This window comes from Diceros bicornis, chromosome 7, assembly GCF_020826845.1.
Source record: "Diceros bicornis minor isolate mBicDic1 chromosome 7, mDicBic1.mat.cur, whole genome shotgun sequence".
Taxonomy (NCBI): domain Eukaryota; kingdom Metazoa; phylum Chordata; class Mammalia; order Perissodactyla; family Rhinocerotidae; genus Diceros; species Diceros bicornis.
Window position 1 is genome coordinate 57,363,561 of NC_080746.1, and position 25,742 is coordinate 57,389,302.

Below are 25,742 nucleotides of genomic sequence, written 5' to 3' on the forward strand. Positions count from 1 at the left end.
AACATAACATCCATGCCCATTTTCCTCCACTTTATATGGGACCCTGCCACAGTATGGCTTGACAAGTGGTGCCTCGGTGCGTGCCTGGGATCCGAACTCCAGGCCGCTGCAGCGGAGTGCGCACACTTAACTGCTTATGCCACCGGGCCAGCCCCGTGCCATCAATTTTTAACGGTAGTTTTGCTGGGGTTAGAAATCTTGGTTGACACGTTTTTGTTTCTTTCTTTTCTTTTTTTTTTTTTTGGTGAGGAAGATTGGCCCTGGGCTAACATCCATGCCCATCTTCCTCCACTTTGTATATGGGATGCCACCACAGCATGGCTTGGTGAGCTGTGCGTAGGTCTGCACCTGGGATCTGAACCTGCGAACACCAGGCCGCCAAAGTGGAGCGCACGAACTTAACTAGTACGCCACAGGGCCCGCCCCTTCTTTCTTTCAGCACATTTTATATATCATTTCACTGCCTCTGGCCTCCATTATTTTTGATGAGAAGAGAGCTGTTTTCTTATTGTTGTTTCCCTTTATCTGATAAATTGTTTTCTCTTGCCTCTTTTGAAAATCTCTCTTTGGCTTTCAGTAGTTTTTACTATGATGTGTACAGGTGTGGGTCTTTTTGTGTTTAGGCAACTTGGAGTTCATTGTCTGTCTTGGATGTGTAGTTTAATGTTTGTTTATTTATTTTAAATCAAATTTGGGAATATTTTGGCCATTATGTCTTCAAATATTTTTTCTGCCCATTTCTTTCCTTTCCTCTTACTGGAAGTCCAATTACTATATGTTGATTTGCTCTGTAGTTTCCCACAGGTCACTGACTGTTTATTTTTCTTCATTTTTTCTTTTTGTTTTTCAGGTTGCATACTCTATATTGATCTGTCTTCAAGTTTGATGATTCTTTCTTCTGCCAGCTCGGATTTGTTGTTGCGTCTTGAATGTTTCATTTCAAAATACAATTTCCATATGGTTCTTTTTATTTTTATAATTTCTGTTTATTGATATTCTCCATATGATGAGTCATTATTATCATACTTTCATTTAATTCTTTAAGTATGATTTCCTTTAGTTTTTTTTTTTTTTTTGCGAGGAATATCAGCCCTGAGCTAACATCCATGCCAATCCTCCTCTTTTTTTGCTGAGGAAGACCGGCCCTGAGCTAACATCTATTGCCCATGCTCCTCCTTTTTTTCCCTTTTTTCTCCCCAAAGCCCCAGTAGATAGTTGTATGTCATAGTTGCACATCCTGCTAGTTGCTGTATGTGGGACGCGGCCTCAGCATGGCCGGACAAGCAGTGCGTCAGTGCGTGCCCGGATCCGAACCCGGGCCCGCCAGCAGCAGAGCGCATGCACTCAACTGCTAAGCCACAGGGCCGGCCCCTAGTTCTTTTTAACATTATTTATAATAGCTGCTTTGAAATATTTATCTGCTGATTCCAACATCTGGGCTTCCATAGAAATAATATCTATAGTCTACTTTTTTTTTTTTCCTGGTAAATGGACCACATTTCACCGTTTCTTTGCATATTTTATTATTATTTTTGTTGTTGTTGAAAACTACATGTTTTATATAATATATTGCAGCAACTCTCAATTCAGATTCCCCTCCTAGGGCAGGGGGTGCATTTGCTGGGGTATTTTTGTTTAGTTAATGACTTGCACAGACTATAGAGTCTGTCTCCTTTGTAGTGTATGACTGTTCATTTCTGTGGTCTTTTTCTTTTTTTTTTTTTACCACGCGTATTTATTTATTTATTTACTTATTGAACATGCAAGTAGTTTATTCTGCTCATATTTTTTAAATTATTGTTTTAATTTTTAAACTTGGCTTCCTAAAAGTCACCCCTGGGTCAGCATAGATTAGTGGTCAGCCAATGATTGGCCTAACCCTTGGGCCAGGAAAGCTTCCACCCTTTGCTGATGGATCTGTTTGTCATTTGGGGAATGCATTCAAAGTTCAGGCATTTTACAGTTCTGCTCCAGCCTTTACTTTCAGTGTGTTTAAGGCCTTGTATTCACATAGGTTCAGTAGATAGCTAGGACCCTCTTCAGTTTCTCCTTAGCAAGTGTGAAGCCTTACAGACCACCAGGGATCCCATAGCAGGTCTTATGAAGACCCACTATGGCTGATTTGTTCCCCAGAACTCCCTTTTAAATCTCTGGCTTATCTGCAGGTCTATTGCCTACCCTAACTAGTATTATGACCTTAGGCTAGCTGCGGTAGTGGCCTTCCTGGATTGCTTACCATTGTTCCCCATATTGTCTCTCTATTGTTTTTGACAATGACTCTGGGCATGGGATTTTCTATGCTCAGCCTCAAATTAAATCAGCCCATTCTGGCAGCAGTCGTCTTCTTGGTCTGGCCTGGCCTGCCCTATTGGAATTACCCCCAGGGAGCTGGGGATTGGGGGATAGGGACAGCCACAGGCTAAAATACCACAGATTCCCACTGTTCTTAATATGGTTCAGTAATTTTTCTTGAATAAACATTTCCCAATTTGATGTATGCCTTTGGTTAATTTTCAGAGGCTTGAAATGGTTGTTTTTGACAGTTTTATCCAGTTTTATTATTGCTTTTTGGGAAAGGGTTTGCTAAGTAGTTTAGGCGTTGCTAGAACTTCTGCCTCCTTGTATTATTTTTGGCACTTTCATTTTCAATTTGTGAAATCCCCCCAGCTAGACCATCACCTCCTTTGGGCAGATACTGTCTTTCTCTTTTCCCTATAATATCCATCTCAATATGCATTAAACCTTTGAGCTTTAATTTCTTTATCTGTCAAATGAAATTAATAATCCTGCATTGCTTACTTCAAAGGATCAAGTGAAATAGTGGTTAAAATCTCATTGTAAACTATAAGCACTTTGTAAATGGTTGAAAATTTGAAAGTAGTTTGCAAACTACAACGCTAATTTTAAACACTGCAGGGCCGGCTCCGTGGCTTAGCGGTTAAGTGCATGTGCTCCGCTACTGGTGGCCCGGGTGCAGATCCCGGGCGCGCACCGACGCACCGCTTCTCTGGCCATGCTGAGGCCGCGTCCCACATACAGCAACTAGAAGGATGTGCAACTATGACATACAACTGTCTACTGGGGCTTTGGGGAAAAAAAGGAGGAGGATTGGCAGTGGATGTTAGCTCAGAGCCGGTCTTCCTCAGCAAAAAGAGGAGGATTAACGTGGATGTTAGCTCAGGGCTGATCTTCCTCACAAATAAATAAATAAATAAATAAACACTACAACCTGTTGTGCATATGGTACTTTCAAGTATTCATCCTTAATCACTGGTCTTGTTTTTTTGCCTTGACATTTTATGCTGATAGATTTTGCTGTTGATTTGAAAGAAATAGTCCAGGTGTTTTTGAGGACAGCAGCAGGTCACTTGCAGAACAATCTGGGAATGAAAGCCTACTCCACCAGGAGGGAAGTCTTGAGCACCTTTGTCTGTTTTCCCTCTCACACGTCTTGCCACTGACTGGCTCACCACTGCTTTTACTGAGAATGAGTTATCAGTGGAGGCTTCTCTCGACATTTGAAATAAATGCTGAAGAGATGTGAGCCAAGTAGTTGACTGGGGTATGCCAAGAAGTGTCAAGCACCTTGAAGCTTTTTTTCAGAGTTGTCTTCTGGAGAAGCATGAAGGATGGTTCACTTTTCATTCAACTGCTATGTATTTAATGCCCATTATGTGCTAGATAATATTCTGGGTACTAGGGATACAGGACAAAATAAACAGAATCCTTGTTCTCATGGAACTTACTCTAATGGGGGAGAGAATAAACAACTAGGCAAGAAAATGTATCAGGTAGTGATAGGTGTCAGTAGGAAAAGTAAAGCAGGATGAGGGGACAGAGAATAACAGCATGTGGAGGAGCTATTTTAGATAGATTGATTCAGGAAGTCATTTTTGATAAGGTTTTATTTTTGAGCAGACACCTGAATGAAGTGAGGGAGTATGCCATTTGGATATTGGGGGAAGGGCATTCTAGGTGTGGGAAAGGGCAAGTGCAAAGACCCTGAAGCAGAAGCGTGCATGGTATGTTCAGGGAACAAGGAGGTCATTTTGATTGGAGTGGAGAAAGCAGGGGGCTAGTCTAGGAGTTGGAACCAGAGAGGTGAGTATGTGAGGCCAAATCGTATAATGCATTGTAGACTTCTATAAGGACTTTGGATTTTATTCTGAATAAGAGGAGAAGCTATTGTGGAGTTGTGTTTGCTGGCACAAGTAATGTAGACTTACTCTGGTTCAGCCCCAGGGAGCAGGGCCAACGCTATACTTGGCTCTGGAGAGATAGTTAGGCAGGACTGACATAGTGGGCACTTGTCCTGTTTGTCTTACTGAAGAAGTGAAATCAGGTTGGATGGATAACATATGGCAACTAAGATTCTAGGCAGCTGGCAGGAATAGAAGTCAGGCAGTCAGTGCTTTTATTGTCTTGTAACTGCCCATGTGTGCCCAGCAGGCACCCAGCAGGTAAATAAGAACTCCCTTTGTGGTGCGATCTATCAGGGTCCAAGCAGAGCATAAGGGTCCCTGAGTTAAAGGGGGGTTGAGGGCCTGCTGTTCCAGAGGAGAATCCAGTGCAGGGTTAGGAGAGTAGGGAGACTAGGAACCTCATTTAGCACAGTGGAAGTAGCTTGGACATTGGAATCAGACAGACCTGGGTATGTAACTGACTTTTCTCAATTCTTAGTTATGAGCTTTCAGGCAAGTCGCTTCCTTTCTCTGGACTTAAGTTTATTTACCGATAATATAGTGAAAATCATACCTATTTTGCAAGATCACTGTGACTTTGTTAGACCTATAGGGACTTAATAAGGTAAGTCCCTAACACAGTACCTGTCACATGGTAGATGTTCAAAAAATAGTAGCTGCTAGTAGAGGTAATATTTATAATAGTAGTAATGGTTAACCCTTACAGAATGCTCATTGAGTATCAAGTTTTATTGTAAGCAGAGTTCTTAGGCATCTCATATTTAAGTCCAAATCCAAATTTCTGTTCTTCACTCCAAAACATGCCCCATTCGTAGTTCTCATCCCAATAAATGGCATTTTTATGATTCCAGTTTCTCAAGTTAGCTTTGGACTCATCCTTAACGTTTTTCTTCCTCTCATACTCTGTATTCAGTCCATTAGTAATTCCTGTCAACTTGATCTTCAGAATATATCCAAAATATGACAACTGCCCACCACCACCACCACTGCTACTACCCTATTTCAAGCCACCATTATCTTTCATCTGGATTATTTCAATAGTGTCCTAACTGATCTGCTTCTTCTCTTGCCTTCCTGCCATCTGATCTCAGTTCAACAGTCAAAGTATTCTTCTTGAAATGAAGTCAAATCATGTCACTCTTCTCCTCAAAACACTCTAGTGGCTTCCTATATCATTTAGAACAAAAAACAAAGTCCTTATAGTGGCCTACAAAGCCCTGCATGATTTGGCCCTCATTACCTGTCTCCTCTCACTGCCTGCTCTTTTCTCTTTCATTCTCTGCACTCCAACTAAACTGGCCTCCGTGCTATTTCTCAAACATGCTTCTGCTTCAGGGCATTTGTATTTGCTGTTTCCTCACTTGGATAGCTTCGTCTCAGAGACCTGCATGGCTTGCCCCTTCAATTTATTCAAGTCTTTGCTTAAATGTCACTTTCTCTAAACATCTTATTTGAAATTCCACCCCCACCCCTTGGCACTCTCTATCCACCCTCAGTGGATTTTCTGGTAACATTTATTGCCATCTGATATACAATATATACTTTACTTTAAAAAAATTTTTGTCTCTTTTTCCCCTCTCCCAAATAGAATGTAAAGAGTTTTTATTGTTTTTGTTCACTGCTGTATCTCAGTTCCTCCATCAAGCTTATGTGAGACAAATGGCATTTGGGAAAGAAAGTCTCAGGTAACATCCTCAAACCTTTTGGGCATCAAAATCTCCTTGGGAACATAAGTACATAGATTCCTGAGCCCCATCCCAGATAGAGCATAGAGGGCCTTGTATACCATATGAAGGAGTTTGGATTTTATTCCCAAGGCTTTTGAGGAGAGTAATGCCCTTATCCAACCTGTGTTTTGAGAAAGAATATCAAGGATGAATTAGAGTGGATTAGAATGGGGGAAAAGAGACCTCTTAGGACTGTTCTAATAGTTCAGACAAGAGGTGAAGCTTGAACTAGAGGGCAGTAGCAGTAGAAAGGTGGGGTTGTCAGAACTTGGTGATTGATTGGGTGTGAAAGAGTGGGAGGAATTTAGGATGGCTTCTAGGTTTTTGGCTTAGGTGCTAGGTGGTTGGATTGTCAGTAAGTCTGAGACAGGCAATACAGGATGGCAGAACAGGCTTGGAGAAAGATGGTGAGTTTACTTTTGGACATGGTGAGTTTGAATGAGTTATCAGGAAGAAATGTTCAGGAAGTAGGTATGTGTGGGTGTGGATGTTGGGTGAGTGTAGTGTTGTAATAATTATTTTGAGAAAGGTATGGATTTGGAAGTTATGTTTCACATATCATGAACTAATCTAGACAACCAGTAATCTACTTTCTGTCTCTATAGATTTGCCTATTCTGGACATTTCAGATAAGTGGAATCACATAATATGTGGGCTTCTGTGACTGGCTTCTTTCACTTAATATAATGTTTTCAAGGTTCATCTACGTTGTAGCAGGCATCAGTACTTCATTCCTTTTTTTATAAAAAACGGGTTTATATAATTCATATACCCTACAATTCACCGATTTAAAATGTGCAATTCAATGGTTTTTAGTATATTCACTGAGTTGTTATTCATCACCACAATCAATTTTAGAACATTTTCTTTACCCTTCCCCCAAAAAAACCTTACCTCTTAGCTATCACCCCTCCAATCCTCTCATCCACCCACCACCCAACACTAGGCAACCACTCGTCTACTTTCTGTCTCTATAGATTTGCCTATTCTGTATATTTCATGTAAAGGGAATCATACAATATGTGGTCTTTTGTTTCTGGCTTATTTTGCTTAGCATGATGTTTTCAAGGTTCATCCGTGTCATAGCATGTATCAATACTTCATTCCTTTTTATTACCAAATATTCCATTGTGTGGATGTACCACATTTTATTTATCTATTCATCAGTTGAACATAAATTGGGTTGTTTCCACCTTTTGACTATTATGAAAAATGCTGCTGTGAACATTTGTGTGGACAAACATTTTCATTTCTCTTTGGTGTATACCTAGGAGTGGCATTGCTGGATCATATGGTAACTCTATGTTTAACTATCTGAGGAACTGTCAGACTTTTTTCCAAAGTAGCTGTATCATTTTACATTCCTATGTATAAGGGTTCCAATTTCTCCACATCCTTGCCAACCCTTTGTATTTATTATCTGTCTTTTTGATTCATATACACTATCCTAGTGTATGTGAAGTGGTATCTCATTGTGGTTTTGATTTGCATCTTTTTATGTGCTCTTTTATGTAACTTCTTTGAAGAACTATGTGTTCAGATCGCTAACATCTGCTGCCAATCTTACTCTTTTTTTTTGTATGCAAGCCGCCACCACAGCACGGCCACTGACAGATGAGTGGTGTAGGTCCGCACCCAGGGAACCGAACCTGGGCCACTGAAGCAGAGTGTGCTGAACTTAACCACTAGGCCACAGGGGCTGGCCCTCGCCCATTTTTTAATTGGGTTATTGGCCTTGTAATTATTGAGCTAAGAGTTCTTTCTATATTTTAAATACAAATCCCTTATCATATATATGATCTGCAAAAATTTTCTCTCATTCTGTGGGTTGTCTTTTCTCTTTCTTGATGGTGTCCTTTAAAGCACAAAGTTTTTAGTTTTGATGGATCCAGTTTATCTATTTTTTTTCCTTTGGTTGTGTTGTACTATTGGTATCATATCTAAGACTGCCAAATCCAAGGTCACAGAGGTTAATGCCTGTATTTTCTTCCTTCTTCTAAGAGTTTTATATTTTTAGCTCTTTCATTTAGGTCTTTGATCCATTTGAGGTGCTAGTGTTGACCCTGTCCCTTACTTGCTTTGTGGCCTTGGACTGTTCATCTTCCTTTTCTCAGCCTCATTTTTTTTTAATCTGTAAAAATTTTTTTTCTGTAAAAAAATTTTTTAATCTGTAAAAAATGAAAGCTGATATGTATGTATATAAATAAACAACAATAAAAATCAGATCAGTGGTTGCCATGGGCTAGGAGTTGGGGGAAGGTATTGACTGCAAAGATGAGAGAACTTTTTGGGGTGATGAAAATACTTTATATCTTAATTGTGGTGCTTGTACAACTGTATACATTTTTCAGGATTCATAGGTTTGCCTAAAAGGGGTAAATTTTACTATATGTAAATTAACCTCAATCAACCTGTCTAAAAAAAACACCTTACATCAACTCTATAAAGTATACGCTATTCTTTTCTTTTTTTAAATTTTTTTTCTTTTTTGTGAGGAGGACCAGCCCTGAGCTAACATCCAATGCCAATCTTCCTCTTTTTTGCTGAGGAAGACTGGCCCTGGGTAACATCCGTGCCCATCTTCCTCTGCTTTATATGGGACACTGCCACAGCATGGCTTGACAAGCGGTGCGTTGGTGTGTGCCTGAGATCTGAACCGGTGAACCCTGGGCCACCGCAGCGGAGCGCGCGCACTTAACCGCTTGCACCACTGGGCCGGCCCCCTATTCTTTTCTTTTTGAGGCTAGAGGAGACTGAGGCTCAGAGAGGTTAAGGGACTTGCCTGTGGCCCCACATTTGATGTGTGGCAGTTCCCAGATGTGAACCTAAATCTGCCTGATCATAGAGCTTGTGATCTTGCTACTCATTTTCAGCCTGTCCCTGAAACTATTAACTGTATGGGTTCTGTTGTAAAAAGCCAGCCTTCCCTTGAAAGCCAGGAACCCTGTCTGCCTGTGAGCAGTTCCCCAGAAGTGGCTCATATTCTTATTCCAAATTTTGAACCCCTGGCAGCTCGCATTTCTATCAGTCATTAGTTGGAATTGGAATTGATGCTGTTATTGAGTGCTGCCCAGGCATGATCTCCTTCTGAGCCTGTGGCCTTCATTTTGGAGCAGCAGGAGACCAGTTTCAAAGCTGATGAGTTTCTTTGGTTATGAAAAGTAATTTCATACTTTGTCCAATCAGCAATACAAGTACCTTCGCCGTAGGAGTGCTCAGGTGTTTACAGGGCCAGTTGTACTGCTTAGCACTTTAACAGTCTTCCTCCTCCCAGCTTATTTCGCAGAGAACTGCTTGGGTAGAAGAGAGATCCAAGCAGGGAAAGTGTACAGCTAGTCTTCTGTATTGTTGTTGTTGTCACATCATCACCAACATCATTTACATCTGGATGCCACTTTACAGTTTGCAGTGTATTTTAACATCTGTGATCTCTCTTAATTCTCTCAGTACCCCGTCAGGAGAGTGCTTATACTATAGTCATGTGCTGTTTAATGATGTTTCGGGCAGTGATGGACCACATATATGACAATGGTCTCATAAGATTAGTACCATATAGCCTAGGTGTGTACCATCTAGGTCTGTCGAGGTACTCTTGTGTAAGTACACTCTATGAGGTTCACACGATGACGAAATCCCCAGCAACACATTTCTCAGAACGTGTCCCCATCATTAAGTGACATATGACTTTATTTACAGAAAGAGTGTTACTTGGCTGTATTCTTGGATAACTCTGGCTGCAAGAATATTTTTTCCTTAAGTTGTGCTGAAATATATATCTTCTGTAACTTTCATCCTTAAGTTCTTCTAGTTTCAGTTTGTCGACTGGTGGTAGTTTAATCTAGCCTGTTGCCTTGGGGTGCTTTGCCAGGGCTGCACGCTGGATACATTTCAGGAAGGTCTAGCCTCTGAAATTGACCAGTGATGTTTTCATTTTTGCCTATTTGACCATCTCAGCTTCCTCTCCTTGGGAACTCATCTTTTTTCCACCACTCATTCCAGAACCCTGGACAGACTAGTTAATCACAGAGCAGTTGTCATCAAACCAGCTGTTGACTGCTTGTCCTCATCATTTGGCTTGTTTCCTGTCTTGAGGTGCTACAGGAAGAAGTTAATGACCTAAAAAATTGCCCATCTATCATGTGAGCCTAGTTAGGAAGGAATTGTTTGATTTTTATGAAGTGTAAATAATATATTTGGAGACACGTTTTCAAACATGTGTCAGCCCATGTGTCAGAGATGGTTCCCTAAACAAGGTGGGACAAATTGGCTGGCTAATAGAGCTTAATGACAGATTTTCCATTAATCAGAATGGAGAATGTGCTTCATTAAGATAATTAACAGAGCACTTGTGCAGGTGATACTTATTGCACACAAATTTCCAAATTTCTTTCTTTCCCTTGAATAAATTTTGGAAGAGATCTTGGCTGTGTTTCCTTGTTTGCATTAAAATGATCAGTGGCAATAAGTTCCCATTTTTTCCAAAGCTGCTAGTAACTCGTCTCTTGTCGTCTGCAGGCACAAGGAGTGAATGAGACACTTGCTGCTCTCCCTTCCAGCAGTCTGTGTGCTCATTGCCAGGCACTCAGGCTCCCCTAGTGAACAGTAGAAGTGCATCCTTTCCCAGCTCGTGGACTAGCATCATTAGAATTAGAAAGGACCTCAGAGAGCCTAAGCTAATTGATTTTACATCAGGACATTAAAGTCCAGAGAGGGGAAGTGACTTGGCCAATGTCACACAGTACGCTAATGGAAGAGTCGTCTGTGGGATAGTGGGACTAGTACTGAACTAAGAGCCAAAAGGCTTGGGTTGACATTAGGTATCACCTCTCTGCTTCTCAGTATCTGCATCAGTATAATGGGAAAAGTGTCTAGCATAGGGCCAAGTACGAACAAACAGCTTTTTGTTTAGTCCTCTTTCTACTATACCATTGCTTCTTGTTGCTTCTCTCTGAACAGAAACTGAAGATTATAGAGGAGAAGCTGATGTCAGGGAGAATGAGCAATCAATAATCAATGCTGTTTTCTTTGTTTCTCTGTAGGATCCTCAGTCTTCCACAATGAACCCTGTTTACAGCCCCGTGCAGCCTGGGGCTCCTTATGGCAACCCTAAAAACATGGCCTATACAGGTGAGTGGTGTGAGAATGGCTCTCATTTTGAGAAATGGTGGTTAAGGACATTACCAAATAACTTGCAGGATGACTTTTGGCATACTACACCTCCAAAAGCCCTGGTGAAGCTTGGGAACTTGGAGAAGGGAGACATGTCTGGGGTCCAGTGGGGATGGAAATGATATTCTTGAGACTGAGAATTATTGAATTATCAACTAGGGGGACGGAAGGAAGGAAACATCTATTTATTGAGTACCTACCATACGTCTGGCTCTGTGCTGGGCACTTGCACATACCATATTTCAATTAATCTTAAAGCAAGTCCACACCATGCAGTTTATTATCACCATTTCACAGACGAGAAAACCATAGTCACAGTAGGAGGCCACAAAACAAAACAAAAATAGATATTTGAACCCAGGTTTGCTAACTTTTTTTCCTGAACTGCAAACCAAAGTGTTTCCAACTTCTTTACCTTTGTGTATGTTGTCCCTCTGTCTGGAATGTGTCCCGTCTGGAAGGTGTCCTCTTACACCTTCACGTTATTTTATTTTATTTTTTTTGGTGAGGAAGATTGGCCCTGAGCTAATATCTGTTGCCAATCTTCCTCTTTTTACTTGAGAAAGATTGTCACTGACCTAACATCTGTGCCATTCTTCCTCTATTTTGTATGTAGCACACCGCCACAGCATGGCCTGATGAGCAGTGTGTAGGTCCACGCGCAGGATTCAAACCTGCAAACTCTGGGCAGCCAAAGCAGAGTGCACAAGCTTAATCACTATGCCACCGGGCTGGCCCCCCCTTTTTTTTTTTGCTTAGGAAGATTCACCCTGAGCTAACATCTCTTGCCAATCTTCTTCTTTTTCTGCTTGAGGAAGATTAGCCCTGAGCTAACATCTGTGCCAGTCTTCCTCTATTTTGTATGTGGGTCACCACCACAGCATGACCAACGAGTGGTATAGGTCTGCTCCTGGGATCTGAACCCACAAACCCGGGCCACAGAAGCAGAGCACACCAAACTTAAATACTATGCCATGGGGCCGGCCTCCCACCTTATTCTTTCAGAACTCAGCTCTGAGCTCAGACAGCACTTTTCTAGGAAGCATTCTCTCCCTTACTTGGCCTTAGGCAAGTTTTTTAACCTTCCAGAGCCTCAGTGTTCTCATGTATAAAATGAGGGCAATAGTATTACCCTATTTCATAGGGCTGCTGTAAGGATTAAATGAGCACTCAGGCACTCAGCATATACTATAATATCATGTATTATAGCATGCAATGTCTCAGCATATAATATTTGGGACAAACTAAGTCCTTAATAATGGTTTTTATTATTTACAAATAATTAAAGATGGGTAGGTAATGAAAGTGAATGAGAAAATGTATGTAAGTTGTCTAACATGGTGCTTAGCATATCAAAAATATAATGAATATAAATCCAAGGCAAAGGTAACACTATGACAAACACATGGAGGTGAAAAGGTGTGGTCAGTGTCTGTTAGTACTTGAGAGTAGCTGGAATGAAGAGTGGAAAAGGGGTAAAGTGGGAAATGAAGCTCAAAAAGTAGATTCAGATTGTCTTGGTGGCAGGATTGGAGGTGGGGGGTGGAGAGTTTTGCCCCAGAAGAGAGCCATTGGCAGTGGGTAGAATATACCGGTTATTCCTTGTAACTGCACTTTACTGTGTATGCTGTAGTATAGCTTCCTAGACAGAGAATGGAGGATCTCAGAGAACTCTTTGTCTAGTTATTCCAAACTTTGTTCTGTAAGAACAGTAGGGAAGTGCTTCAGAGATTCCTCAAATATTTGGTTTGATTTTTAAAAAATATTTAGAACTATTTTTATAAAGCACGTATACACATAAGATGATCAGTGTGTTAACTTAAGCTTCTAAGAGTGCATGTTAATTTAAAAAAACTGCTAACATTTGCAGCTACTTATATTTGTAAATCAGGATTTTCTCAATGCTGTGCAAACCAAAAAACATTCAGAAATATATTGGAGGTTGAGCCTGATATAACCATAGCTGTCATCACTAACTTTGAATTTCATATGTTTGTGTTTATCACAACAGCTCCTTGTTATTTAACCTTAAGAGTAGATATTTTCAGGGCCGGCCCTGTGGCTTAGCGGTTAAGTGCTCGCGCTCTGCTCCTGGCGGCCCGGGTTCGGATCCCGGGCGTGCACCAACACACCACCTCTCCGGCCATGCTGAGGCCGTGTCCCACATACAGCAACTAGAAGGATGTGCAGCTATGACATACAACTATTCACTGGGGCTTTGGGGGGAAAATAAATAAATAAAATCTTTAAAAAAAAAAAAAGAGTAAATATTTTCTGTTTGAACTTCTATTGTATATTTATTCTAATAAAATTAATTCCAGTAACCAGGACCCATTGGCCAGTGTCCTATGCCCTACTAGCTCAGGGAGCCTGTTGCTTTTTCCCTTTCCGGTTCAGAGTGTTCCAGGAACCTAAGTTCCTTTGCCAGAGGGGACTGAGCTCCTTTGGCAGACAGAGCCCAGGGCAATCCTGCCCGTTTCCTGTGAACCTTGTTGCCTTTATTCTTACTGAGTTGCTAAACTTGAGAAAGAAGAAAACAGTTGCATTTGTCTGTCAATTTGCACAAAGAAGATTAGGCAGTGTTTGGAAAGGGAACAGACCTTGTCTCTGCTTGGCGCATGGTAGAACTTGGTAAATGTGTTTTGATTGAATGAACAGCAACCAGGTTCAAAACGCTGTTCTGTCAGATAATAGCTGGGTGACTTTGAACAAATTGCTTAACCTCCCTAAATTTAAATTTCTTTTATAAACTGGGATAATATTATCTATTTCATAGGACAGTTGTGAGAATCAAACGAGATAATTAGTACTCCTCCAGAGGGAAGGTGGGAGGGAGGATTGTCTTTGTTTCTACTAATCACCAAGGAATATTATCAGCTTGAAACTATGTTTTAAGTTAATTTCTGTACTGGAGATTCTAGGACCACACAGGTAGTATAAACTCCACACAAGCAGAATAAATTCAGCCCAAGGTTTCAAATTCTTGGGGGAACTTTCTTTTTTAACCTAAGCTTCCTGTTGTCTCTCTGTACTTTGAGTCAATTTTTTTTTAATTTTTAACTGACAGTTTGACTCCTCTAAGGCCCCAGCTTTATGCAGGGGAATTTGAGTTCCAGCGCATGGCCTTTCCAGGGCCCAAAGCTTCATCTTCCTCCGCCGCCCCCCACTAAAAAGCAAGCCGTTTGGTTGCCCAAACCGAAAAACCTTCACAGAGCAGTCCAACATCAGCTCACAAAAGTTCCTGATTTTTAGTTTCCTCTTCATTTTTTGACCCCTGGAGATTTCTTTTTCTTTCCTTAAATCTCAACTCTGCCTATGTTTGTTATATAACATAAAATGTGTGTTGTATTGTATCCAGCTTTTCTAGGTGTTCTGCAGTAGGCAGATTTTCAGGTTATTGTTTCTCCACATTGCTACAAATAAAAGATCCAAGTGAGATAATTTGTAAACAAATACCAAATACAGTGCAACAGAGTAAACATTTATTATTATTGTTAGTAACAGTAATGGTTATGTTAAAGAGTATTAATTACCATTTGGCAAGCACATGCTAGATACTTTATATATATTACTTATAATCTTATTAATCATAAATCCCATAGTACTCTTCTTTCACAGTTAAAGAAACTGGTAATTTAATTCAGGTCATATGACTTGGCCAGTGTATATAGCTTCTAAAGGATGAGGAAAGATTTGAACTCAGGTCTTTATGACTTTAGCAAGCTGATGTGTCTTAAAATATGTACTCCTTTCACTGCTCCCGGTGATAAGCTAGGGTAAAGGGTGGTCTTTTTAGTTTCTAGGACTAGGTAGCCTTGCCTTTGAGAAGCTAGAAGCCTGCTCCTGGCCAGCAGTTTGGGGTAGGCTAGGGGTGCAGAAGAAGCAAACGTGGAGGATCAAGTCTATTGTGGTATCATCTGCATCAGAGATAATGGAGTGGTAGCCACAGGGAAGAGAGAGGTCAGAAAAACTCCTGATTTGAAATTCTCTCTGAAGTCTAAGAGGGAAATAAAATACAGATTTGCAGTTATGATTCTGGCACCAATTCTGGTGTTTGGGTCCTTTTCCCCACGCCAAGCAATTCTCCGACACCAATTGGGTGTCCTACAGTTCAGCTCAATTCTGACACTGTCCATTTGGTGATAGTGTTAGATTCCACTGGTTAAGGGCTCAGTCCCATAAGATTGTCCCCATTTCAGATGCAAATCGCAAGTCCAGGTTGTTACCTGTGCTTTTGACTGACTGGCTTATAAATCAGAGGTTTACAACCCCCTCCTTGGGTTCAATTAGTTTGCTAGGGCGGCTCACAGATCTCAGGAAACCAGTTTACTCACTAGATTACAGTTTATTACAAAAGCATATAACTCAGGCACAGTCAGGTAGAAGAGATGCATAGGGCAAGGTATGTGGAAAGGGCGCAGAGCTTCCATGCCCTCTCCAGGCACACCACTCTTCCAGCACCTCCATATGTTCACCAACCTGGAAGTTCTCCAAACCCCATCCTTTTTGGTTTTTATGGAGAATTCATTACATAGGCATGATTGATTAAATATTGGTCATTGGTGATTGATTCAACCTCCAACCCCTTTCCCCTTCCTGGCGGTCAGGCAGGTGAGACTGAAAGTTTCAACTCTCCAGTCACATGGTTGGTTCCCATGGCAACCAGCCCTCATCCTTAGGTGCTTCCCAAAAGTCACCTCATTAACATAAACTCAGGTGTGGATGAAAGGGGTTTGTTATGAATATCTACATACCTTTATTGCTCTTATCACTTACGAAATTCCAAGGGTTTTAGGAGCTCCCTGCCAGGAAAGGGGATGAAGACCAAATATATATTTCTCATTGTAAATCGCAGTATTACTGCAATACAGTGTATTCCAATGTCTAGCCAATTGACAGTGTTCTATCTCTCTCCTTTTTTGTTGTTGTTGGTGAGGAGATCAGCCCTGAGCTAACATCTGCCAATCCTCCTCTTTTTTTGCTGAGGAAGACTGGCCCTGGGCTAACATCCATGCCCCTCTTCCTCCTCTTTATATGGGACGCCGCCACAGCATGGCTTGCCAAGCGGTGCACCGGTGCGCGCCCGGGATCCGAACCGGCGAACCTCGAGCCGCCGCAGTGGAGCTCGTGCACTTAACCGCTTGTGCCACCGGGCTGGCCCCTCTTTCCTTTTTAAAGCTCCTGTTCTGAGCACTTAGTATGTGCCAAAAGGTGAGCTCAGTGTTTTATAGACAATATTTATTTTTATACTTGCAACAGTCCTATGAAGTGGTTATTACTAGCTCCTTGTACATCTTGGAAAAGTGAACTTAGAGAATATTATGTGTTCATATGCTTTAAAATATTTAAAGCATAGATAGTGTTATAGACTGAATGTTTGTGTCCCCCCCCAATTCATATGTTGAAGCTCTAATGCCCTCAATGTGATGGTATTTGGAGATGGGACCTTTGGGAGGTAATTAGGTTTATATGTGGCCACGAGAGTGGGGCCCACATGATGGGATTAGTGCCCTTATAAGAAGAGTAAGAGACACCAGAGCCCTCTTTCTGCCATGTGAGGACATAGCAAGAAGGCTGCTGTCAGCAAGCCAGGAAGAGAGCCCTCACTAGAACCCAGCCTGGCTGGCACCCTGATCTCGTACTTCCACTCTCCAGAGCTATGAAAAATAAATTTCTGTTTGAGCTGCCTAGTCTATGCTATTGTGTTATGGCAGCCTGAGCTGACTAATAAAAATACTAAGTATGGTGAATACTTGAATACCCTTCCCCTAGATTCACTATGACAATTGGCTCTTTACAGACTGGGGCATTTCTTTTTCCAAAAGGCCTCATAAATGTTTCTCTGCTAGAGGTTTGGAATGTAGTCAAGACCTAACCATTCTCTGTTCTTTTCTTTCCTTTTCTCTTCTTACAATGTTCTGATGGTGTCAGTGTCCAGGCATCGCCCAAAGGTCTGGTATATGTCTGAAAAGAGGACACATTTTAGAGACTATCAGATTCAGGCTTAAACCTAGGCTCTGCCACTAATTAGCTCTGGGACCTTGGGTGAATTAATATAACCTTTCTGAATCTTAGTGTTCTCAACTGTAAAATGGAGTAATGATCTTTACACATAGATGGTTCACGGGTCCATGAAAATGTTTATAAAGCTTCTAGTACCATGCCTGGCTCATAGTTGATGCTCAGTTAATGGTTGTTATAATGCACAGCAGTGAGTATACCTCTGTAGGGAAAAGAGTATGGAATATAGAGTTAGTGACTTAGATTATAGACTTGATTCTGCCACTTAAAAACTATGTGACATCAGATAAGTTACTAAGCTTTCTGGGCCTCAGTATATCATCTGCATATATATATGAAAAAGGATTAGGAATGTCTTCTTCACAAGACAGCTGAGAGTAGTAAATGTAATGGGGCCAGCCATTGACTTGTGGTAAAGTTTCCAATTAGAAAAGAATTCTGAAATGTGAGAACACGTGAACCCCTTAAACTAACCCATCATTTTATAGGTGAGAAAAGGGGGAAGTGTTTTCCAGAAAGTTTTGGAGCTGGATCTGGAACCTGGATCTCCCCATTCAGGGTCTGTGTATTCATTGTCTCTCTACTACAAAATAGCAACCAAGGTTTCATCCTTCCTTGTCTACCTCCTGTCCTGGCCACATCCCAATCCTCTGCTGGCCCATGCTAGCTCATGCACTCTACCGCTCCTGTGCTGGGCCCTCAGTGAATTTCCTGGTTTTAGCTTACAGCAAACATATGTTCAAATACCTCAAATACCCAAATAAAAGACAGGACACTCAAGGTGTCCTAGGAAATTGATCTGTTCAAAGACTTCACTATCATTTTTCACCCTTTTTTTCCCTAGAATTCTTCTTTTGCTTAAATATTGTCAATTTAAGAAACAGATTTATATTTGATACAGCAATTTATCAGCTAGAGGACCTTGATAATTAACCTGACAGCCTGCAGGTACAATAAATAGTCTGATATATCAGTAAGATTAAAAAAGAAAATCTTCCTCCACAGTGACTCAAGCCCTACGCCTTTCATCCTCCTTTGTAAAGATCACCTGTGGAGGTTTTAAGACAAACTGACATTTGTGGTTTGTTCTTTGCAAATAACTTTTATGGTTTTTTTCCCTCGTATTTGTTTCTTATAACACGTCTGAGAAGATAGTCCTTATTTTCCAGTTGAAATGACTGGGGATCAGCCTTCCCAAGGTCACACTGTACAGCAGAGCCCAACCTCCAGGCTTTTGGCATTACAAAGCAAGTGCTTTTACTGCTCTAGCATACCTGGCTGTATCTTGGTCACCACAGTGATTAGGATCTTAGATGAGCCTGGAAAATGGATTCTGATTTCTGAAACCGCTCTGCAAAACCCTCTTCTGATAACTCTAAGTGATCTCTGCACAGAAAAGACTTCTCAGGTCACATAATTACTTTCTCAACTATGGTTGAAGAAGAGCCTCTAAGATGAATTCTTTTTTTTGTGTGTGTGTGTGAGGAGATCAGCCCTGAGCTAACATCCGCCAATCCTCCTCTTTTTTTGCTGAGGAAGACGGCCCTGGGCTAACATCGGTGCCCATCTTCCTCCACTTTATATGGGACGCCGCCACAGCATGGCTTACCAAGCAGTGCGTCGGTGCGCGCCCGGGATCCGAACCAGCGAACCCCGGGCCGCCGCAGCGGAGCGCGCGCACTTAACCGCTTGCGCCACCGGGCCGGCCCCTAAGGAGAATTCTTATTAACTCTTCTCACTACAATTACTAGTAATCTCCTTGCTGTTAAATCCAGTGGACCCTGGGTCAGTCCTCTTTCTATTTAACACCTCTGTATCATCTGACATTCCCGACTCCTCCCTTCTTGACGTTTTCTCTTTCCTTGCTTTTCATTGATTCCACCATAATTTTTCTGTTTATTTTTCCATTTGTTCTTCCTTTCTTCCTCTCTGGCTGTTCCTGAAACCCAGTCTCCTTTCAGGCTTTTCTTCCACCACTCACCCATTAAAAGTTGGTTTTGCCCAAGGGCCCAGGTTCTCTTCTTCCGTAAGTTTCAGCTACTATCTGTGGGCTGATGATTCATAAACTCTAGCTCTGTGGCAAACCTTTCTTCTCGCCTTCAGACCAGTTTATCCAGCTGTCTTCTGAACATCTTCTCCATGAATATCTCATACTTTGCTCAGACTCCTCATGTCTAAAACTGAGCTTATTATCTTACCTTTTCCCTATAATCTATTTTTCCTTTTATCAATTTGCAATTGGTACCATCAACCACCTACTCCCTCAGATCAGAAACATAGGAGTCATCCTTGATACCCCTTTTTCTTTTGCCTTCTAAAGCTAGTGCCTAAGTCCTGTCTTTTTTTTTTTCAATTGTGGTCAAATACACGTAACATAAAATTATTTACCATCTTAACCCTTTTTAAGTACACAGTGCAGTGACATTAAGTACAATCAGATTGTTGTGTAACCACCACCACCATCCATCCATAGAACTCTTTTCATCCTGCAAAACTGATGAAAATGTCAAAGTTGGAAGTAGAACCCAAAACTTTGGTAGCCAAGCTAGCTCTCTTTCTACTTACCTTATGCTGCTTTTTTATTTCCAAGACACTTATGTGTAAAGCATCTAGTATGTAGTTAGGCTCTTATTAGGTACTAAAGAATTAGTAGCCATTGTTTTGTTATTAGTCATTATTATATTCCCATCACCTAGCACTGGGACTGCTACAGAGTAGACTCTCAGTAAATTTTGAAGGAAGGAAGGAGGGGAGGAAGATGGGAATCTACTGAGTAAAGGAGGTCGCATCAAAGAAGGATGAGATGGGATTGAGGGAGAGACTCCTTTGATTTGGCTGCCCTTGTTAATGAGTAGCTCTCTGCCATGGCAAGGAGAGTCTGGGACAAGTAGCCAGTGTGGCTACTTTTTTCTTGCTTTGTAGGTGAATGAAATAAGGCTCAGAAAATTTAATTTGGATGATCTGTTGTGACTGGTCAACCCCTCTGGATGGGCCAGATGGAACAGGGAGATTTTTCTGCTATTAGTTATGTAGAGATAGCAAAGATCCTCAGAGAAAACAAAAGGGGAACTTTTCCCCTTGCCTGCTTGGTTTATGACAAATTTTCTTTTTTGGAACAATGATAGTTGAAGTCGGACAATTCCTTTGAGCTTCTTAACAAGGAAGAGCTGTCCTCAAACCTCCTGTATTATCTATGTAGTCAGCCTTGGACTGGCTCACTTTGAGTCTTGGCTTCTTTGCTAACAAACCCAGATTCAACTTTTAAAAACAAAAATTGACTCTCCTATGACAAATTTTCTCTGGAGCTTGAAAAACCAAGGCCCACAAAACCACATATAATAGTAGATAAGAAGTACAATACTTTACAATTTAAAAATTCTTTACCGTTTGTCATTTCATTGAATCCTATAACAGTACTGTGAGGTAGAAATTCTTATGAGAACATCAATTTTATAGATGAAGAAAGACTCAGAAAAGTTAATAAATGTGTGCAAGTCCATACTGCTAGTAAATGGCAAAGCTAAGACTAGAGCTTAGGTTTAGTGGACTCCAAATCCAGTGCTTTTCCCCCTCCACCAAGCTGTCAGGCAAGGTCTGTCTGGGTTTTGGAGAGAACATAAGTGGTGAGTGTGTCTGCCTTTCATACGTTATGTGTGATGTCAATACAAAAAAGCAGAAGGATTAAATCTTGCCTGGGCAAGAATCATGTGCATTAAACTAATTTGCTGTTTGCTTGTGACTGATTTACTTTCATGGATCACAAAATGATTTCCCACTTCTGTAGAAAAGACCAACCTTTTCCCCTAAAGAAGGAAGTTTGGTGTTGGTTTATTATTCCCCTGTGCCTTCTTGGCTTCCTAGTCTCTGTAGGAGTTGTTCATTTATTTCATGTCTTTTTAGAAGCTCCAAGGAATTGTCAGACTTCTTTTTAGACATGAAATAAATGAGCTCCTTAAGGGTAGAAGTCATGTACCTCCTATGCCTAGAACAGAGCTGGCAGTTAGTTACTCATTAAATATGCATTGAATTAAGTTATTGTCATTATGTTTATGTTAATTACAATATTATTTTTGCTGTTGATAATTATAGTAATAACTATCATTAATGACTGTTAATGGAGTGCCAGGCACTTTACAAACATTATCTTCAATTCTTATGATAACCCTACAAGGGGGAGCTATTATTATTTTGTATATGAGAGAATAAGATTCAACTACATTAGGTAACTTTCCCAAGGTTATATAGCTTGTAAGTGTCACCTTAAGTGAAATATAGGTATACTTAAAAAAAAAGTTTTGGGGGCCAGCCTGGTGGTGCAGTGGTTAAGTTTGGTGCACTCCACTTTGACAGCCTGGGGTTCGCAGGTTCAGATCCTGGGCGCAGACCTACACCACTCATCAAGCTGTGCTTTGGTGGCATCCCACATACAAAATAAAGGAAGATAGGCACAGATGTTAGCTCAGGGCCACTCTTCATCAAGCAAAACGAGAAAGATGGGCAACAGGTGTTAGCTCAGGACCAATGTTCCTCACCAAAAAAAAATTTTTTTTTACCTTATTTATTGTGGCAACATATACATAAAATTTGCCATTTTAACCATTTTTAAGTGTCAAATTTAGTGGCATTAAGTACCCTCACAATGTTGTGTAACCATCCCCACTATTTCCAGAACGTTGTCATCAGCCCAAACAAAAATTCTATGACCACAAAACAATAATTTCCCCTTTCTCCCTCCCTCCAGCCCCTAATTTAACCTCTAATTTACTTTCTGTCTCTATGAATTTGCCTATTTTAGATATTTCACATAAGTGGAATCATACAGTATTTGTCCTTTTATTTGGCTTATTTCATTTAGCATGATGTTTTCAAAGTTCATCCATGTTGTAGTGTGTATCAAAACTTCATTCCTTTTTATGGCTGAATAATATTCCATTGTATGTATATACCACACTTTGTTCATCCATTCATCTGTTTCTTTAAATCCCCTGGAATAAACTTCAGCCCATGGAGGTTGAACCATGGCTGCCAGCCTCTGTGCTGCCCCTCAGCCATCAAAAGCAGTAATCAACAGTCAAACACATAAACCCAATATTTGGAGGACAAGGTCCTTATTGCCCATCCTAGCTCCAGCAGGTGGTACCAGGAGCTTGGGCCTCCACCCCCAACTGTTGCCTGCTTCTCTGATGGGGCATGGTAGCTGCTGGGCAAAAGACTGAAATTAACTGAAACTTACCAGCCTCTTCATGGAGCTCCCCCTGAATGCTGCAAGTTTTCTAACTAGACTCCAGTGCTCCACAAGAGTTATTTCAGACAGTTTCTGCCACCTCAGTGTTGGTGGAGAGATGAATTTCTGGAGCTACCTATTCTGCCATCTTCCATGACATCACTCCCAAAATAGGTATCCTTTTAAAAAAAGCTTTGGAGTCATATAAAAAAAGTTTGTGGGGCCAGCCTGGTAGTGTAGTCTTTAAGTTCACATGCTCTGCTTCGGCTGCCTGGGATTCACAGGTTCAGATCCCGAGCATGGACCTGCACACCGCTTGTGAAAGCCATGCTGTGGCGGCGTCTCACATACAAAGTAGGGGAAGATTGGCAAAGATGTTAGCTCAGAGCTAGTCTTCCTCAAGCAAAAAGAGGAAGATTGGCAATAGATGTTAGCTCAGGGCCAATCTTTCTCACCCCGCCCCCCCAAAAAAAGGTTTGTTACTGTTGTATAAAAAACAAAGTATCAGCTAAGGATTTCTTTTCTTTTCTGGGTAAGGTCTTGATATATCACACTATTCTTTGCACATAAAGAATAGCCATCATCCTGCTTGATGGTGGGAAACGTGTGCTTTCCACGTGTTTGTTCAGTGACAGACAGATTCAGAATTAGCTGAAGTCCCAACAGTGTATTCAGTCATTGGCATATTTCTATAAAATGATGGAAATATTATCCTATAGCTTACTTTGTTCCCTGTCTTCTGCTCTGGTGAAAAAAAAATCTTTACTCATTGCCATGCTTTGAATTAAGATTTAGGTGCTTGCTTATTCTTGGAGAGATTTCATTTAAGGTTTTGCATTAAGGTATTGCAGACTTACTTTATCACCCTCCAGGGTGCTGGCCCTCACATCTTTTCTCTGGGAAGACATTCTTTGATTGGCAGTGTGTTTGTTCAACACAGCTCTGGGGAACACCAGGTTCCAGCCCTGATTCTAGTAATAGTAGTTCTATAGTGATTATTTATTGAGCACCAAGTTATACCAGTCATGAGCTGGATGCTTTATATAGTTCATCTCGTTTAATCCTCATAACATCCCCACAAGATGCAGTCATGCATCACTTAGTGACAGAGATACGTACTAAGAAATGCATCCTTAGGCGATTTCGTCACTCTGTGAACATCATAGAGTATACTTACACAAACCTATATGGTATAGCCTACTACACACCTAGGCTATAAGGTACTAATCTTATGAGACCCACCATCATATATGTCGTTCGTTGTTGACCGAAATGTCATTTTGCAATGCATGGCTGTATTATTACTGAGTTTTGTAGATGGAAAAACTGATACAGGGAGATTAAAATGACTTTCTAAGGTCATAGAGGATTTCATTACGGTTTGGTCGGGCTCCAAAGACCCTACTTTGACTTCTATTCCATGCTGAATGAGGGGAAGGCCTAGAATAAAAGTGTTCCTTTATTTTGGTTCAGTTTCCTTACTCAAAAAATGAGGAGGGTGCTCCTCAAGATGCTTTAGGAGCTATTAAATGGCAACGGTAAGCCAAATAGGTGCTCCCTTCCCCTCTGGTAGAGATCTGCTCATGCCTATTTTATATATTAGACTTCCAGGTGAGATTTTGTTTGATGAAAGGGTTCTGCTGCCATAGGAGGAGACCTGAATGAACTGGTTGGGATGAACTCTGACCTTCCGGTTTTCTTATATACTCTGTTCTTCAAATTGTAAGCTTATCAGTTTTATGAAGACACACACACAATGACTGTGTGTCCTTTTTGTATATTGCCCCTCCATAGACTCCCCACCTTAACCAGCACGGATCTGTAAGAAGGGGAAACACACAGACATGTAAGGAGACAATTACAGTACACTGAGACAAATGCTATCTCAAAGGGATGTGCCGGGACAGCGCGGTGGTGTAGTGGTTAAGCGTGTGCACTCCACTGCGGCGGCCCGGGGTTCAGATCCCGGGCGCACACTGATGCACCGCTTGTCAAGCCATGCTGTGGCGTCATCCCATATAAAGTGAAGGAAGATAGGCAGGGATGTTAGCCCAGGGCCAGTCTTCCTCAGCAGAAAGAAGAGGATTGGCAACAAATGTTAGCTCAGGGCTGATCTTCCTCACAAAAAAAAAAGGTGGGGGGGATGTGCCACTATATTCCAAAAGCCTAACATAATAAATAGATGTATATATTGCTGTGGAAACATGGTCGGTATGGGGGAGGGGCCACAAGTCTGTCAGAGATTGGTGTCAGGAAAGGCTTCTGAGAAGTCAAGCATGGAACTAGGTCTTGAAGCTCGAGGCGGAGTTCTTGTTACTGAACCCAAAGTGGGGTCACCTCCTGGCAAGTTAAATCAGACTCTCCACCAGAAGTAGTTGTCACACAAAGTAAAATGTATTTGCAGCAAATAGGAGACCATGTGGAATCATTTCCAAAGTCATGGCTACCCTGAGCAAAGAGAAACAGGGACCTTTTATTTTGGATGGATAATGAATATTCAAAAGGGAGAGGTGGGTATTCGCTTGCACAGGCTCAGTTGGAAAACATGTTTCCACATACACTGCAGGTTATGGTTATAAGGCTTAAGCTCCTCCTGGAAAGATCTTAGCATTAAAAATAAGGCAAAGGTCCCAGGCATAGCTCTTGTGGTGAGGCTTAGTCTGGTTCAGGGTGGTTGGTGATTGCATCTCATTAACATAACAAAAGGGAAAAACAATTTGGAAAAACAGTTAAATGCTTCTGAACCCACCCTTGAGTTCCTTGAGTTCCTCGGGGCAGTTAATCGCCGACATCCTGAGTTCCTGGTCTGCTTTTACTACTAATGACTGCAAGACACTGGACAAGTCCTGCCCATCTCTCTTGCCTTCAATTTCCCATCCAGACTATGAGGGGCTTACGTGAGCTGTTTAGCAATTTCCTTTCCAGCTAACATTCTGGGCATTAATCTATAAATTTTTGTTAGCTTTCTTGTTGTAAAACTGGCTACCTCATTCCCTTAATCTATTTCTTTTGACTCTTCTTGAACACAATTTTCTGTGCCCCCATCCCTGGTGTTAATGAAGGGTTCAGAAACAGGGAAGATGGTGTGAGAACCGTCTCCTGTGGTGGCAGTACCTTCTAGCAGCCCAGGGCTTCTTGCCCCAGAGCTCCTGACATTCTTGGGCAAGATCAGTAGGAAACCATGAGAGTCTTTTCACAAGTATCCTCCTATGAAAGGTCAGGTATAGCCATAGCCACCACCAGTGAGTTCCCTTTTCCTGCTAATTAAGCTCATGCAATTTAATTTCGTTTTCAATTAATTACTTACAGTTCTTAGTCAATGGAAATATAATTTTGTGGCCCTGAATACAGCTGAAACCGGTGGGATGTTGATAAAGGACTTGAAGAGCTTTTGGCTAT

At 41.3% G+C, this 25,742-nt stretch overlaps 1 protein-coding gene across 6 annotated transcripts in view; it reads left to right on the plus strand.

Moving 5' to 3' along the window:
- Window positions 1-25,742, plus strand: part of FAM168A (family with sequence similarity 168 member A) — a 180,274-nt gene that overhangs the window by 97,887 nt on the left and 56,645 nt on the right. For all 6 annotated transcript variants that reach the window (XM_058545629.1, XM_058545633.1, XM_058545628.1 and 3 more), the window contains one exon: window positions 10,969-11,056. In XM_058545629.1, coding sequence (XP_058401612.1) covers window positions 10,987-11,056 — 70 coding nt within the window. In that variant the 5' untranslated portion in view covers window positions 10,969-10,986. The remainder of the gene's footprint in view (window positions 1-10,968; window positions 11,057-25,742) is intronic.